General features: G+C 39.8%; 1 protein-coding gene across 2 annotated transcripts in view; it reads right to left on the bottom strand.

Moving 5' to 3' along the window:
- pkn2.S (protein kinase N2 S homeolog) overlaps window positions 1–14,245 on the bottom strand; it is a 74,158-nt gene extending 59,913 nt beyond the window's left edge. Inside the window, exon 1 of one of the 2 annotated variants that reach the window (XM_018261037.2) lies at window positions 14,128–14,245. Coding sequence is in view for 1 of the 2 variants with exons in the window: in XM_018261035.2 (XP_018116524.1) it covers window positions 11,692–11,889 (198 nt within the window). In the remaining variant the exon portion in view is untranslated. Of the gene's footprint in view, window positions 1–11,691; window positions 12,243–14,127 lie in introns of those variants that run through there. The other variant, XM_018261035.2, reaches the window with a different exon arrangement.
- Window positions 14,246–15,678: the final 1,433 nt, after the last annotated feature.

Here is a 15,678-nt window from a genome sequence, read left to right on the forward strand (position 1 = left end):
TTTAAGTGTGATGTGTATGTGACATAAGTACCATGCACAATGTATGCAGTCTAAAGGCTTCAATAAAAATACAATTTTGCCTAAAAAATAGAATGCAATTCTAAGAAATTACCAAATGTAAATTCATCACACAATTTCAATGGTTTTAAAGTTATTGGTAAACATAAATGCAATTGAAAGCACTTTGTTTCATGAATTAAAACCAGACACATAGACAATGTAGCAGAACACTGCTCTATTCCAAGTGTAAACTCCCCATAGACTCAAAGATTTCTCTTGCCGAACGACCGATATTAGCGAAGTCCGACCAATCCTTCGAAATTATCGTGCGGTTAGTGGGATTTGAACGATCGAACATCTTACGATTTTTCGGCCGACATCTGTCAGAAAATTGATCGGCCGGGTTAAAAATCTTTATCGGTCCCAGTGAAATCTATCTATGTCTGCAGGGCCAAGCAGGCAGCTACCCTTCAGTTTTGCTGGCAATATCGCCTGAAATGGTCTTTTTAGTTGATAGACACATCGTACATTTAAACGATTGTTTCGAAATATTCGTGGTCTCACGATAATGATTGGATCTTTTAAAAATCTTTACATCTATGGCCAGATTTACACTCCAGTCACGACTTCAATTTCTCACAAATCCTTGTATGTTTTCCACCTGCCAGGTGGCTTGTGTTACACTGTTTCAGTGCAGATGAATATACAGAGTACATGTGCCATTAAACATATAAATAAAGATTAACATTACTATATGGGGGGAAAAAAATATAAGGATTCCCACTATCAGAAATAAACGTTAATCTTCCATAAGAGATAATCAGACAGTTTTTTCATCTTTACAAGCAGGTAAAGTGATTATTATAACAGTAATGTGTTCATCAATATGTAACCTGGTGGAAACAACATGCCTTCTCACAAATTACTTTCAGAAATCTACTACTAATGGAAATCATTCACTCAAGCCAACCAGTATATGAAGCTTGCCTTAGAGTAAGAAGATATTATGTAAAAAAATAATAATGACATATTTTAATATTTATATAAACTTGAAATACAAGTAATAAAATCACAAACATAAAGCTCAGTGCCTCTGTGTATGAACAATTAGTCAACAGGTGCGGATTTGTCCACAAAGCCATGGACAGGAAAATAATGGTTAAGAAAGAAATGCAGCAACACTAATGGCAATAACTTGAATTTTACTACTGATTTATACAGCTGTGACCTTGGACGCCAACTAGACATAATACCATGGAAAGAAGTAGGCAAGTACCATCACCACATTCCCAGTTGTCCCCCATATCTCATGGGCAATGCTGGGTATATAGCAAGGATCTGCCTATTCAACAGCCAAAACAGAAAACATATAGTACTGATGCTATCATTATGCAGTCTACCAAGTCAAGTGCATAGCAGGGATCATTCTGGTAATTATCACATCCTGATACAATATTCAGCCAAACAGATTTACTAACTTCAAATGTTATTTTTTTTTCTTCCATCTACATCACTGGCATTTGCCCAAACGTAACTATACCCCTTAGGACCTCGTGAACTTAAGGCCTGCACAGCAATTTTGGTGGATGTCATCTTTGGCTGCCCATCTTAGATACTGCTTCAAGGAAAACTATACCCCCAAAATGAATGCTTGAGCAACATAGTTCATATCATATTAAGTGGCATATTAAAAAATCTTATCAAACTGGAATATATATTTAAGTAAATATTGCCATTTTACATCTCTTGCCTTGAACCACCATTTTGTGATGGTCTCTGTGCTGGCTCGGAGATCACCTGACCAGAAATACTAAAACTTACTGTAACAGGAAGAAGTGTGGGAGCAAAAGTCAAAACTAAAGCTGGCCATAGACGCAAAGATCCGATCGTACGAATCGTGGATTCGTATGATTTTCGGACCGTGTGTGGAGAGTCCCGACATTTTTCGTCCGTCGGAGATCGGTCGTTTGGTCGATCGGACAGGTTAGAAAATTTCTGTCGTCTGCCGATAATATCTCTGCGTGTATTGCCGATCGTACGATTTTCAGAGGGAGACTGTCACTAGTGTTGTCAGACATAAGTATCGTACGATTGCTGTCAGGGGCAGAACATTGGGTGATCTGTTATTTGATCGGAATGGTAAAGACTTTGATCTGAATGGTTAGTGCAGGGTCGGGAGATGGGAAAGTCCGATCGTACGTTGATTCGTACGATCGGATCTTTGCGTCTATGGCCAGCTTTAGTCTGTTAATTGGCTCATGTGACCTAACATGTATTGTTTGTTTGGTATGTTTGTGTGCACAGTGAATCATACGATCCCAGGGGACGGCCCTTATTTTTTAAAATACCAGTTTTCGATTTATGATTAACCAATGGCACAGACTACTAAAAAAGTATATTATAATGAAAATGGTTTATTTACATGAAACAGGGTTTTACATGAGTTTTATGCAATATATTTTAATAGAGACCTACATTGTTTGTTTAAGGGGTATAGTTTTCCTTTAACATCTGGGGGGCATTATTGTACCTTGGCCATGTGGATAAGCGTTTATGAACCTGGTCGCCAATCATCAATGCAAGATGGGAATAAATGGTGTGTTTCAATACCACAAGCAACCGTTTAGTTTATAAGGGGCTACAGGCGAACAGTTAAATTGGAGCAAGCTGCATTGATGTGCTTAGGGAGAGCACCTGTGTATTGGTGCTAAAAGGGAGAAGATTTTCGCTCTCTTTTAAAAAGTATCCTAATAGTACAAAATGTATTGGCTTTCTATTCCATGCAAGGACATGTCATTTCTTCACCAGGTAAAGACAGTTAAAAAGTTAATTTGGTTTAATGCCTTTCTTCTGAGCAGTAGATCCATCACTTACTACCACACTGAATTTTCCAATATATTTCTAAGGGAGGCAGTAGAAGGCAGAAAGGGGTGGTTTGAGCACCACTGTTTTCAGCTTAGTTACAGCAGCAGTCAAAACACCCCATGTGCCATTAGCCTAAAGACAGAATGCAGCAATCTCAAATAATCTTATTTGTTAAATAAAATGACACAAACAGCTGTTCAGAGACCAGTGCACATGCTTTGTCTGTTGCGCCTGAATCCCTGTAAAGATTGCAAAGCAGATGGCACCTCCTTATCTTTTGCAAAAACAATAATCTTTACAAATAAGAGTTGGAATCAAAATAGTTACCTATGCTGCAGTGAAAAGGTACCAATAAACAACTCCCCAAAAAAAATCTCTAATATTGACCAAGTCTGTACAGTCACATTTCAAGGCACTATGGACTTTAACAAGGAGCTTTCACAAACAATACAAAGGTATTTGTAAGTAATCCCATTGATCCAGCAATATCCAAGAATACAGTAACAATTTCACCTGTGTTCTGATTCATAGCACCAGCAATACTGGCAATATTAACAATACCCTGATCAGTGGAACTATATGAACATATAAAAGAGGTCTTATAGAGGAAATATGCACTCAACGAAAAAAAGGAAAAACCCAGCAGATAAAAATTTTTTATAGTACCATAACAGTGCTGTATACTTAAAGCCAATATTATTATCTATTATTTATATAGCACATACACATTTACGCAGCACGTATAGATTATACATCATCCACAACAGTACCTTCCTCAGTGAAGTTTACAAACTAATACATTTTATTCAAATATATGCTGTAATATTTCCATTTTTGCTCAAACTTAAATATGCATATTAAGTTCTCTTCTTTTATAGACCACTTAATATTCACTTTTATCCAAATCTTGTGGTTACTGTATAGCCGAAATGTGCATTTCTACCAGTCGTGTGACTATCTTGACTGATTTGAATTGTATTTATGACACATCATGCATGAGAGTGTAGGGCTATTCAAAATATATATTGCTGCAGCATGTAGAAGAATAAATAACTAGGCAGCAATTAAGGAACTATGTAGCATTATATAAGACAAACTAAAAGGGCATATACACCTTTGTTCTACATAAGCAAAATAAGTAGAACTTAAAACTAAAAATGTATTCTGCCTATTGTTCAAAAGGACAAGTCAAGTGATATTCACTGAGGCTGACAGTTAGTCACCCCAGTGAATATAATGCTAATGGCAGACTATTTCTTGGCCTGCGTATATCTGCGACAGTCCCTGTGTCTGCCAATGCAGTACCTGCCCATACAGAGGAGAGAGCATATTATATGTTTCTCCATGTACAATTATATATCCAAGAAACAGCCAAGAAGTCTCTGGCATTAGCCTATCTCTAACCAGAGCTCAGAATAGAAATCCTGTCTGCTGAAAAAGGCACCAACCCTGGTATATATATGCACATTTGCCTTTAAGTTCTGGGCCCCAAATACAAAGCTGACTTTGGCACTATCTGCAAGGAGATTTTATTTTTGTGCATTGTGGGGGTACTTTCATTGCCTCCCACATAGGTTAACTGGCCTCTAATGAAAGTGACTAGTGGGATGAGCTGTGACCTTAGACTGATAATTCCATTGGGGCATGGAGTGAAGTCCATGATAAACAATCTCTTTAAAGGGCAGCTATCAGAGGAAATCTGTTTCTCCCCACCAAAGGTGAGTGCTAGAAGAGCTCAATCTGATTAGGAGAAATACCATTTTGTGCATTAAAAAAAAAAAACAGACAGCAGTGCAGGCGACCAAGTTGAGACACAAGCATGCAAATGAGGCTTATTGTTTCAGTTAACTTATTAAGTGCACACGTAATGTCACATGCATAATGAGCAAGCGAAGAGGCTCTCTCACGAAGTGCCTGCATGTAAAAAAACATAGTAGCATAGCACTTCTGTGGGTAGAAACAACATTTCTCCAATAGGTGCCCTATAAACCACTACGTAATGTGATGAAGCTTTGTAAGGATATTATACTGCATCTCTATTTCAGATTTCTAAAATATAAAACCACAGCATAAGAAAGCTACACATACTGCTGAAATCAATACACAGATTTATAAATATACTGAATTTTACGCAGTGGTCCCTGGCATTCACATGCCAATATGTGGTGTATTTATACAGTAATTTTAGTACGCTTATCAAAAAGGCATCATAAGTTTACCCTGGCTCACATTTGATTTACTTTTACACAACTATATAAGAAGAATTGATTATCTGCATTGCTCTATGATATAATTTTATGTCATGCATTCAAAAATTAATTAAAACAAATCCAAAAAAGTATACAAATGATTCAGTGCTCATACAAGTATATATGTGGAAACTTGGCACGCCAAGCCTTGTGCTTTAAAGAAGCCAACAATTAAACAGAATATTTACTACAGAATGATACCATGTGTCGCAATCAAGGATACTATAATCCATGTACTGATGCTAAATTACTAGTAATTGTTACAATGAATGCACAAAATGCCAGTGTCATTTCACTTCCATCAAAAATATTACAGTATAAACAATAGGTGCTTATTTGCAAGTTAGTGTGCATTTATGATTTTCAACCCAGCAATGTAACCTGCTGTGCATTAGGAATCTGAGCTCTCGTATACAAGCTATATAAATACATATGTATATTATATCTGATAGATACTGTTGGCCCAACACTATGTTATACAGATATGTTTGTGTGCTATGGATTTCCAGGACAGCAATAGGAGTCTATTCAGATGTCTGAAGAAAGGACTTATATGGTATGAAACAGCTCATGGTCATTGTCATCTGTGATAAACTGTAATGTTGGTTCAATGAAAGGTATCAAGGCCAAAGACTCAACCATAACCACTGTACACAAATGTGCAAAAGAAAAAAAGGTTTAATCAAGAGAAGAAAAATAATGTACAATTTCTATTTCAACAGTGTGCGAATACTCTCTATAGAAAAAGATGGCTAAACAACTGACCTGCTTTTTACCACAGACATCATGGAGCAAAGCAAACAAGCATTAGTTTCATTCTTTAACTGCATTTGGCTTAGCAATCTCCTCCAAAAATCAAGTGAATTGTAATTAACAGGAAAAGGGGAACCATTTCCAAACAGATGGGACTGCACAAAAATATTGCTAACAGGTTAAATGAAATCAGTGGATGTTGTAACCAGAAAGAAATTGTCTGCTATCCTGCACTTCATCAGAATTCAAGTCGCAAGCCCCGATAAGGTAAAATAAATATAAAATAACTAAAAAAGGCATGCATCAAGGGCAAATTCAGTTTATCTTTCAGCCACTGAAAACTACGACACCCTGCCATTGTGACCTATATATATTTTGGGAGTTCAGGCTAGTACAACAGATGGTACCAAGTGACAAAAGACTGCTGCTACTTAATCTTAAAAGGACATGCCAATATGTTAGGCACCTCCCAAATTAATATAATCACTAATCCAAAATCTCGGCTGGCCTTTTTTGGGTGCTACTCCTTGAGCAACATACTACTATGCCCAAGCAATTCTCTTCTGTGACAGTAGAGTAAAAATCAGAAGTTCAATAATAAAGTTCCAATTTTCACTCTTACCATGCATGTGTGCTATACAAAACAGCACCAAGGAATATGAATATATATATATATATTGCACATTTTACACTTGTGTGTGTTTTAACACAAGCTTTGGTAACATTGCAGAGGATTGCTGGGGCATCAGGCAAAGCTAAAGAAATACTAGCCCAGGCTGGTGCAAGCATAACGACAAACGCAAACACACGGGTCAATTCAGCAAATTGACTAAAATTAGTTTACAAATGAAGAAAGCTTAATAACAATATGCCCACCTGCCATATCAAACTTTTGTCATTCCAGCTAGAGTCCTGCGCGGGTCCATTTTTTGGGACCCGAACCCGACCCGTACCCGCAACCTGCAATCCGCACCCGCATTCTTACCCGCTTGGACCCGTAACCCGACCCGCAAGTACCTTCTCTGCAACCCGGACCTGCGACCCGCTGACCATCAAGAATCAGAAAGTGCTGTCATTATAAACCGGAAGTGACATCATCGGAAGTAGATATGATCTTGAAAAAAAGGGAGTAAAACCGGAAGTGCTGTCATTGTGTACCGGAAATGACATCATCAGAAGTGGACGTGACCAGAAAAAAGGAGCAAATATTGATATTGAGAAGACCCGCAGCCCGACCCGCAACCCGCAAACCTGCAGAACCGCCGACCCGCGGGTATACCCGCACCTTGAACTTCAACGAAAAACCACCATGGTACTGCAGGTCTCTTAATTCTAGCTGCTGGGAAATGAAAGGGGTAGTTTACCTTAAGCTGGCCATAGACGCAAAGATCCGATCGTACGAATCGTGGATTCGTACGATTTTTGGACCATGTGTGGAGAGTCCCGACATTTTTCGTCCGACGGAGATCGGTCGTTTGGTCGATCGGACAGGTTAGAAAATTTCTGTCGCCTGCCGATAATATCTCTACGTGTATTGCCGATCGTACGATTTTCAAAGGGAGACTGTCACTAGTGTTGTCAGACATAAGTATCGTACGATTGCTGTCAGGGGCAGAACATTGGGTGATCTGTTCTTATTTGATCGGAATGGTAAAGACTTTGATCGGAATGGTTAGTGGCAGGTCGGGAGATGGGGAAGTCCGATCGTACGTTGATTCGTACGATCGGATCTTTGCATCTATGGCCAGCTTTAGAATTAAATTTAGTATAGATAGCTGTATTCTAAGGCAATTTACAACTAGACTCCATTTTGTTGTTTTTGAAATATTTACATTGTTTTTTTCTGCAGATCTTAGCCTTGGAATGTTTGTGCCAAGCATACTTTTTGGCTATTATTTTAATCACAAATCTATATTTTTTATTATTTCTTGAGCTAATCAGGGCATAGAGGGAGACGGAAGCTACTCCATGTTTGGTTCTTAGATAACAAGTATACAACATACATACAGTAACCCACTATACTGCCCCTTAAATTACTGCAACAATCACAAAGGAATATGCATAAAGAAAGATTGTAAAAAAAATAAATAAGAATGACAATAAAACCAAACACTTGTTCTCTTTGGTTTTGGTTAAGGAGTCAGTGACCTTAACAGACTGCAAGGAAGCAGAATGCAATAAAAACTGGAAAATTCACCTACCCTAGATTATGGACAATGACAGAGGAAACCTTACAAAGCTGGTCGAAAATGGACCTCTCATGGTTCGGTCGGATCCAGGCATTTAAAATGACACTTTTACCTAAAATTCTCTACTACTTTAGGGCACTACCCGTTCCCGTACCAGAAAATGTCCTTCGAACTATACAAAAGAAGGTTTTCCAATTTATCTGGGCAGACAAACACCCCAGGATTCCGCAACGAACCATGTACAGCCCCTATACTCAAGGAGGCCTAAATGTCCCCAATCTGCGCTATTATTATGCAGCAGCTCAACTGGTGCCACTTATCCATATGCATGCTACCATACCACCCAAATGGGCTACAATGTTGAAACATCAATTAAACCCGGTCACCCCACAGGCGTTGGTATGGTGTCCCCCTGTATTACGTCCTGACGCCATTGACCCTTCCTTGGCCCACTCCCTCAAAGTTTGGGATAGATATAAACATCCAGCTAAACTTATTTCATCTACACTCCCATCCTTCCCCCCTGGCTTATGGGCTAAACCATTCCACAGGTGGTCATCCAACGGCTTCCGATATATATATCATTTCTATTCCATCTCGGGACTCAAAAGTTGGTCCTCTATACAGGAATCTTTCCATTTCCCATTGTCTGAACAGTTCAGATACCAGCAGATATGCCATTTTCTCCATTCGCACAACAAAGAAAACATATCCTTGACTACTACCTACTTTGAAAATGCCTGTATTAAATATCCATACTCACGAGGATTGATTTCCTATCTATATCGTCTCCTGCTAGATATGGACTCCCGGGTCCCCTTGTCATATACGATGGCTTGGGATAGAGATCTCAATGTTACCATTGACAAGGAAACCTGGGACAAGATGTGGGAAACTACAGCCCACTGTTCCAGAAATGTCTCGTTACTAGAAACTGCCTATAAAGTCCTTACTCGATGGTACATGGTCCCAACTCGTTTACATAAAATTAATCCTCAACTTAGCCAGGATTGTTTTAGGGGCTGTGGTCAGAGTGGGACCGTCATGCATATTTGGTGGACCTGCCCTCATGTTCATAGATTCTGGATTCGGATCTATACTATTATATATTCAGTGACACGGGTTAATCTTAAGAAAGATCCGATTCAGGCTTTATTGAACCAGAAGGTCTCCAATGTTCATAGTAATACAAAGTCCCTAATTACTTTTATGTTCCTTGCTGCGAAAATTACAATAGCCAAACATTGGAAATCGTCTCAGATCCCAATACTGCATTTTAAAGAGAAACTAAATTGGATCATGGTCAATGAAAGGTTAACTAGTATACTTGTGGACAAATATCAAAAATTCAAGGAAATCTGGGAACCATGGTACAGATATTCCTTTCCATTGGCGGAAACCCCTTCTATTCTCTGGTAATCCCCTCTGAATGTATAGTGTTTATAATCATTAGACAGTACCTGGTGTGACCTGAGGTAATGGGCACTTGATGCTATTGTTTGGATAAGCATTGGTTTTTTCCTGAGCCGTGAGCCAACGAAAATGAATCCATCTCATCAAGATATTCTACATAGTCAAGGGACCCCGCTGAAGTCGCCAACATCTCTGCTTCACAGATACAGTTAAGCATACGTCAACTGTACCATGTCATCTAAAGTTAGTACTATCATTGTTGTAGCTCGTCTCTCTCCCACTTCTGACAGAGTGTCTGGAGGGGGGGAGGATGAGCTCGTTTCATTATCTTTCTCTCTTCTCTGTTTTCCTCTGTTTGAAAATACCTGACGACACTGCTTGATTGTAAAACCTTTTTCTTTTCTTGGAAAATCAATAAAAAACTATTGAAAAGAAAAACTGGAAAATTCACAAATCATACCAAATGAAGATCAGTTGACGTGTTGCTTAGAATATCTACAACAGAGGTCTCCAACCTTTTTTTTTTCTTTTCTTGTGAGCCACATTTAAAATGTAAAAAGAGTTGGGGAGCAACACAAGCACACAAAATAAATTCATGGGGATGCCAAATAAGGGCTGTGATTGGACATCTGGTTGCCCCTATGTGGGCTGGCAACCTACAGCAGACTATTTGGCAGTACACCTGGTTTTATGCAACTCAAATTTGCCTCCAAGCCTAGAACTCAAAAAGCACCAGGTTTGTGGCCACTGGGAGCAACATGTTAAAGCAGATCCTCTCAACCCAGGGTCTCCTTAAGTATGGTTACAAGGAATCATGGGTCACAAATTTGGTATGTCGTACTCCTTAAATATACATTGCGACAACAAAAAGACTACCTGCCATGCTATCACAAAATATACAAATACAAGGACAAATATCCAGCATTCATAACAAACATAGCTGACATGTACATGTTATTGGAAGGACAGTTTTACATTCCACGATTAAAAACACTATTTTCCTCTTACAAATTTCAACTTTTTCTAAATTTCCATTTATCTTCATTTTAACACTGGACAACTGGAAAAATATAAAACCGGGTACTACTGCGTCTATGGCATTACCTGAAGTCTCTACAGCTTATTAACAGTAAGTGACATCAAATATTGCTCATTTGCTCCAATTAAACCTATACACCTGCACAAAGGGCTTGTGTGATCAGACTATTTTGTCACCTTGTGGGTGTGTAATGTGATACCGGGGGGCTTGTTCACTAACTGAAGTGTACCAGGGCTGCTTTGTGTAGCAACAAATCAGCAACTCATTTTGATGAATCTATTTTAAATTAGAAAGCTCGGTTGCTATGGACATATACACTAGTGCAATTTAGGGCCTATATGAGGATGTCAGACAGGAAACATTGTGGCATTTTTTCAATCACAGCAGGTGCCTTTCAAGCTTTCACTGAGGAAATACAGGTCTGTTGCGCTGAACAAGTTTCTGGCTGCATTTAAATAAATCCATTTGTATCCGCCAAACCCACTGCTAAAATATGCTAAATAAATAGTAACACAATGATAAATACAGGAGGGAATTGCTATATGCTGCACTGCATTTAAACCTCCGATATGGTACCTGGTGGATGGGAGATATATTTAATTTTGACCCATCTGCAATGCCCTTGTACACTGGCAAATGCACAGAACATGAGGCCATACACAGATCTCCAACTTTATATATATATATATATATATATATATATATATATATATATATATATATATATATATATATATATATATATATATATATATATATATATATATGTGATGCCATTTGTATCCTGTGTGGCACAGGCAAACTCTGGAGCTTCCTGAGCCTGGTCCCTTCCAACAGGGAACTACAACTCCCATGATCTCCCTCAGTAGAAGAAACATTGTTTATGTGGGGATGCGATCAAACGACGACTGACGATCCAGAATAGATAATAAATCTAGCCCCACACAACCTTGTCCCAAAAGCCCCATGGCAGCAGCCTAATCCCCAGTAAGCAAGCGAGACAGCCCTCAAGACTCGTGCGTTTCTCCCATTTCCCTGTGAAGAAGTTTGTGGAGCAGTGTATGAAGTGACTGCCAATGAAACACACCCTGGGGAGCCTCGCTCGCCTCACACTGAGACATGGAGCTGCAACAGGTCCCTTCCCAGTGTCTCCCTGCCCGGGAAACCGCCCGCCTTTCCTTACCGAATAGTCGGTCAGAATGATCTCTCTGTCCGTGTTGGACGCCATTTCGCTTTCCGGCTGCTCCTGTCCGAGCACCTGGGGGTGCGGAAAGGGGAGAAAAGATCCAAACTCGCTGAGGGGGAGGGTAAAATCACCCGTCTCCCCCCCGTTTCTGCCCCAGCCGAGAGCAGACAAGCGCAGGGTGGACCCTCCTCGCATAAAGTCCTGGAAGCCAAGAGAAAGGAAGCGGGAGCCGGGGGTAGCGAGGATACAGGAAACCAGCCACACGCAGGGAATGGCAGCGCCGCCTCCTCCGCCCTCACCCTGCCCCAACAGCAACCCTCAGACCCTCTCACTATCGCCGTCCGTAAGAAGTGCCTGTCGCACCGTTTGCGTGTCACGCTGTCGTGAAAAGGGCGATCTTTTTCGGCCGTTTTCACAGAGTCACGTGACGTGACCCTCTAATTGTGACAGAGACGCTGCGTTGGTCAGTGTTGCTGCAGTCTGTGCTCCAACAGGGCTCGTAGAGCCGCAGCTTTGTTGTTGTTGTTGCCGAACCACCTCTTTTGTGAAGTGACCCTGGGAGTTGTAGTACATGGGCAGCTACTGAGTCGCCCCTTTATTAACGTCAACAAACAGAAACCGCGTCGGATACAACATAAAAATCCCTTGCTGTATTGGAACGTCTGCACAACCCAAAGATATTTGCTCAACGATTGGTTGCTTGTGTATCTTGCACTGCATGTGTATGTATCTCCTGTATTACTATCAAGCTTTAAATTAAAGGAAATACAAATTGAAGAGCAGAAAAAAAAAACACTACACATTCCTGAAGGCTTTTACACAGTCATTTGTTGTGCTTTTAACAACAGGCCACACATATGTTGAATCACATGTACCGCGTTTATATATTCATTTTTTAAAGCTTATATAGGTGCGTTTTTGTGAGTTCAAACGTAATCCTCTTTTCAAGTTGGGTTGCTACCTGGCCGGTAAAAATGATGGTTGATCCCAATGTTATTAATAGGGGAGAAAAAAAAAATATATAGAAAGGCCGGTATTTTTTTCCAGAAAAGGTGGCAAGCCTAACGTCAAGTGCAAAAAAAATGCAGAATGTTGCTTTAAACAAAAAAAAAACACAAATGCAATAAAACAATGAACTACAACCAGGCAGAAAAACATTGAATCAATGTGCTCTGATAGAATCGGCGTTGGACTGGCCCACTGGAATACCAGGAAAACTCCCGGAGGGCCCTAATGCTGCTAAATAGTTGGCCTATTTTGTGGTCATTCCCTATTTCTATGAGAACAACGAGGCTAAATAGATGGAATACTAGATTATAGTATGTAAAGAAAAGAGACTAGGAGAAGAGAGGTTGAGCAAGGAGGCGAAGAATAATAGTACTGGGAGTAGGCCCCTGGTCTAAGGCTTTTGGGTTGGGCCCTGGTGTCCCAGTCTGACACTAGATAGAATCCAGCACAAAATAAATCACACACAATAGCAAGAAAACATTTTAACACTTCCTAGTCCAATGTGCAAAAACAGGCACATGGGGTTGGACTGGAAAAAACCTAGTGAGCCTTTATGGGCCTTGCTTACCCAGTCCCAGACCCGCTCCCCTTGTATGCTGACAACACACCCCTGCCCATTTACAGCAGCCCATCTGTACTTATTAAGGAGTAGGTAGGAGGTATTATAGGATATGGGGAGGGGGGATCCTGAGGTTGCAAGGGGGGCCTTCTGAATGAAGCCACAGTGAGCCCAGGAGACCCCAGTCCAACACTGAAGGCACAGGTTATACTGGCCTGGGGCTGCACTAGTATAGTTGTGATTGTGCAAATTTACCCACAGTCAGTTGAGAGAAAAATCCCATTCATTAAAGATATATGTGTGATTTTGCCCTCATTGTGCTTCTGTGTAGTTGAACTTTGTGGTGCTCAGTCCTTCTTGCCTCCTGTTTAAATCAAGCACAATTGCGCCTATTGACACAGGAGAACCGTGGAACTACCACCGGCTCCAGAATTCTCACAGCTCCTGCATTAATTGCTGCAGCACAGTTACATTGAAAGTATAGGAAATACATGTCATTCACACACCAAATTCTGGATATGAAGCCAACCGAATTTAGAACATTTGCAATTGCACCCTGTTCACATCAAAGCCCAAAAGTCATTGTTTTAATTTAAATGCATCAGCGCTACAAGATAAAAAAAAACTGTTGATAATATTGAGCATAATTGTTATGGCCCAGAGGGTTAAAATACCAAGGAAAGATAGTTTCTTACCCCATTAAGAGCAGTGGCAAAGTGATTTTTAGTGAGCAATGGCTACAGGGAAGCAGGTGCTTTGGCTAAAATAACTATACTTCATAATTAATTTGAAGTTTTGAGGTGGCACTTGAGCAACACTTGAGTGCGCATGTTCATTTATCTATACATAGTTATATGGAACTGTACCTTTAGGAGACTGAGTTTTTGTAGTCAGACATGTAGGCTCCAAGCATTACAGCTCCATGTGTATTATTGCCTTTTCTGCCGCTCCCCATGGGTGGGTTCCAAAGTTTGCTTGATTACCAGCATGTGAGCACCTGCAGTTACTTAAAAGCCAAACCCTCCCCTCAAAAGGTAAAACTTGTGTTCATGTCATCCTGGAGCAATCCAATTCACTAAGAAGCAGCGGGTTTGTCTAAAGGATGCTAGGTGTTTTTAGAAGAGAAAAGAAAGGGGGGCCCAAAGGGGAGGAGAGAGTCTCTCAAGTAGAGAGGCTCCAGAGTACGTTAAAGTAACCTAAGAAGAGTCTATCTTGTCAGAGATGGTGTGGGCACTATCCAGAGAAGCAGTTTGGACATGAGATGAGGCCTCAAGCTTCAACACAGATTAAAATGATTGATGTGCTTGTTGTTGAACTATCTCAAGCACACACACACATGACAAAGTTCTTTTTATATTGTATTTCTTCACTTACTCTATGTAAATTATTTAAAGCATCTTTCTTTCCTTCAGTCTTGGAATTCACAATCACAACAAGCTGACAGGCACCATTTTGCGGGCTGTTATTAAGGAAAGTTTGCATCATGCCAAAATCTTGCTTATATACCAGAATAGGGGATACAAAGCCTGTGCCTATACACAATTACACAGGTAGGAGGGAGGGGGAATGTGAGGAGTGCATTGACATCTATGAAGTGCAGAATGGAAGGTGAAATCACTTGCCTGCCCTGCCTCTATGCCTGAGACATAGAGATGGAACAGGCAATATATGATTGACAGTTGAGACTTTTAAAGACCTTTGTAACAAGTATGGATGTGTTAATAAAAAACTGAGTTTCATGTTTAATATGAAAAGGAATTTTATTACACAGATTTTTATTTTTTGGTGACATTCCTCCTTTAATACCTATAATCATAAGTCTACAGTTTACACTTTGCAATATTTACATGGGGGGGCAATAAAAAATAAATAATGCCGCAACAAATGTAAGAATAAGCCTTTTTTTTAGTTAAGATATTCAAAGAGGTTTGGTCAGGGCCCTCCTCTTAGATTATAACAAGGTTACAGATAGTTATCATATGATGTGCTGAAGACAATGTACAATACAGTCTTGACAATGATAAGAGGGTCAGTTACCACAACAGAGAAGTTCACTGAATTTGAGATTGAAAAAATACAACTCCATGGTTTGGTTTTAAAACATACAGGCACAATTAACATATACCCACGATATTTTTTGGGGCTACATGGCGTTAATTTGAATTCCTAGCTTAGCTACATTGCAATCTACCATTAACCCCATCCTCTCACTCTAGAAAGCAACACTTCTTCTGACCCTTACAGAGGCTTAATTTCTGTTGGTCTTGTAAGGCTCATCTTGTGGCTATATTATTACTGTCCAACTCCAGGCTTCAATATTCTTATTAAAATGTAAAGTAGTTATTGGTTAACTCATATCTTTCACTAAGTGCAGATTTAATTCAATTCAAGATTGCTTTTTCTTTGCAATAAAAATC

This window comes from Xenopus laevis, chromosome 4S (assembly GCF_017654675.1).
Source record: "Xenopus laevis strain J_2021 chromosome 4S, Xenopus_laevis_v10.1, whole genome shotgun sequence".
Classification (NCBI taxonomy): Eukaryota; Metazoa; Chordata; class Amphibia; order Anura; family Pipidae; genus Xenopus; species Xenopus laevis.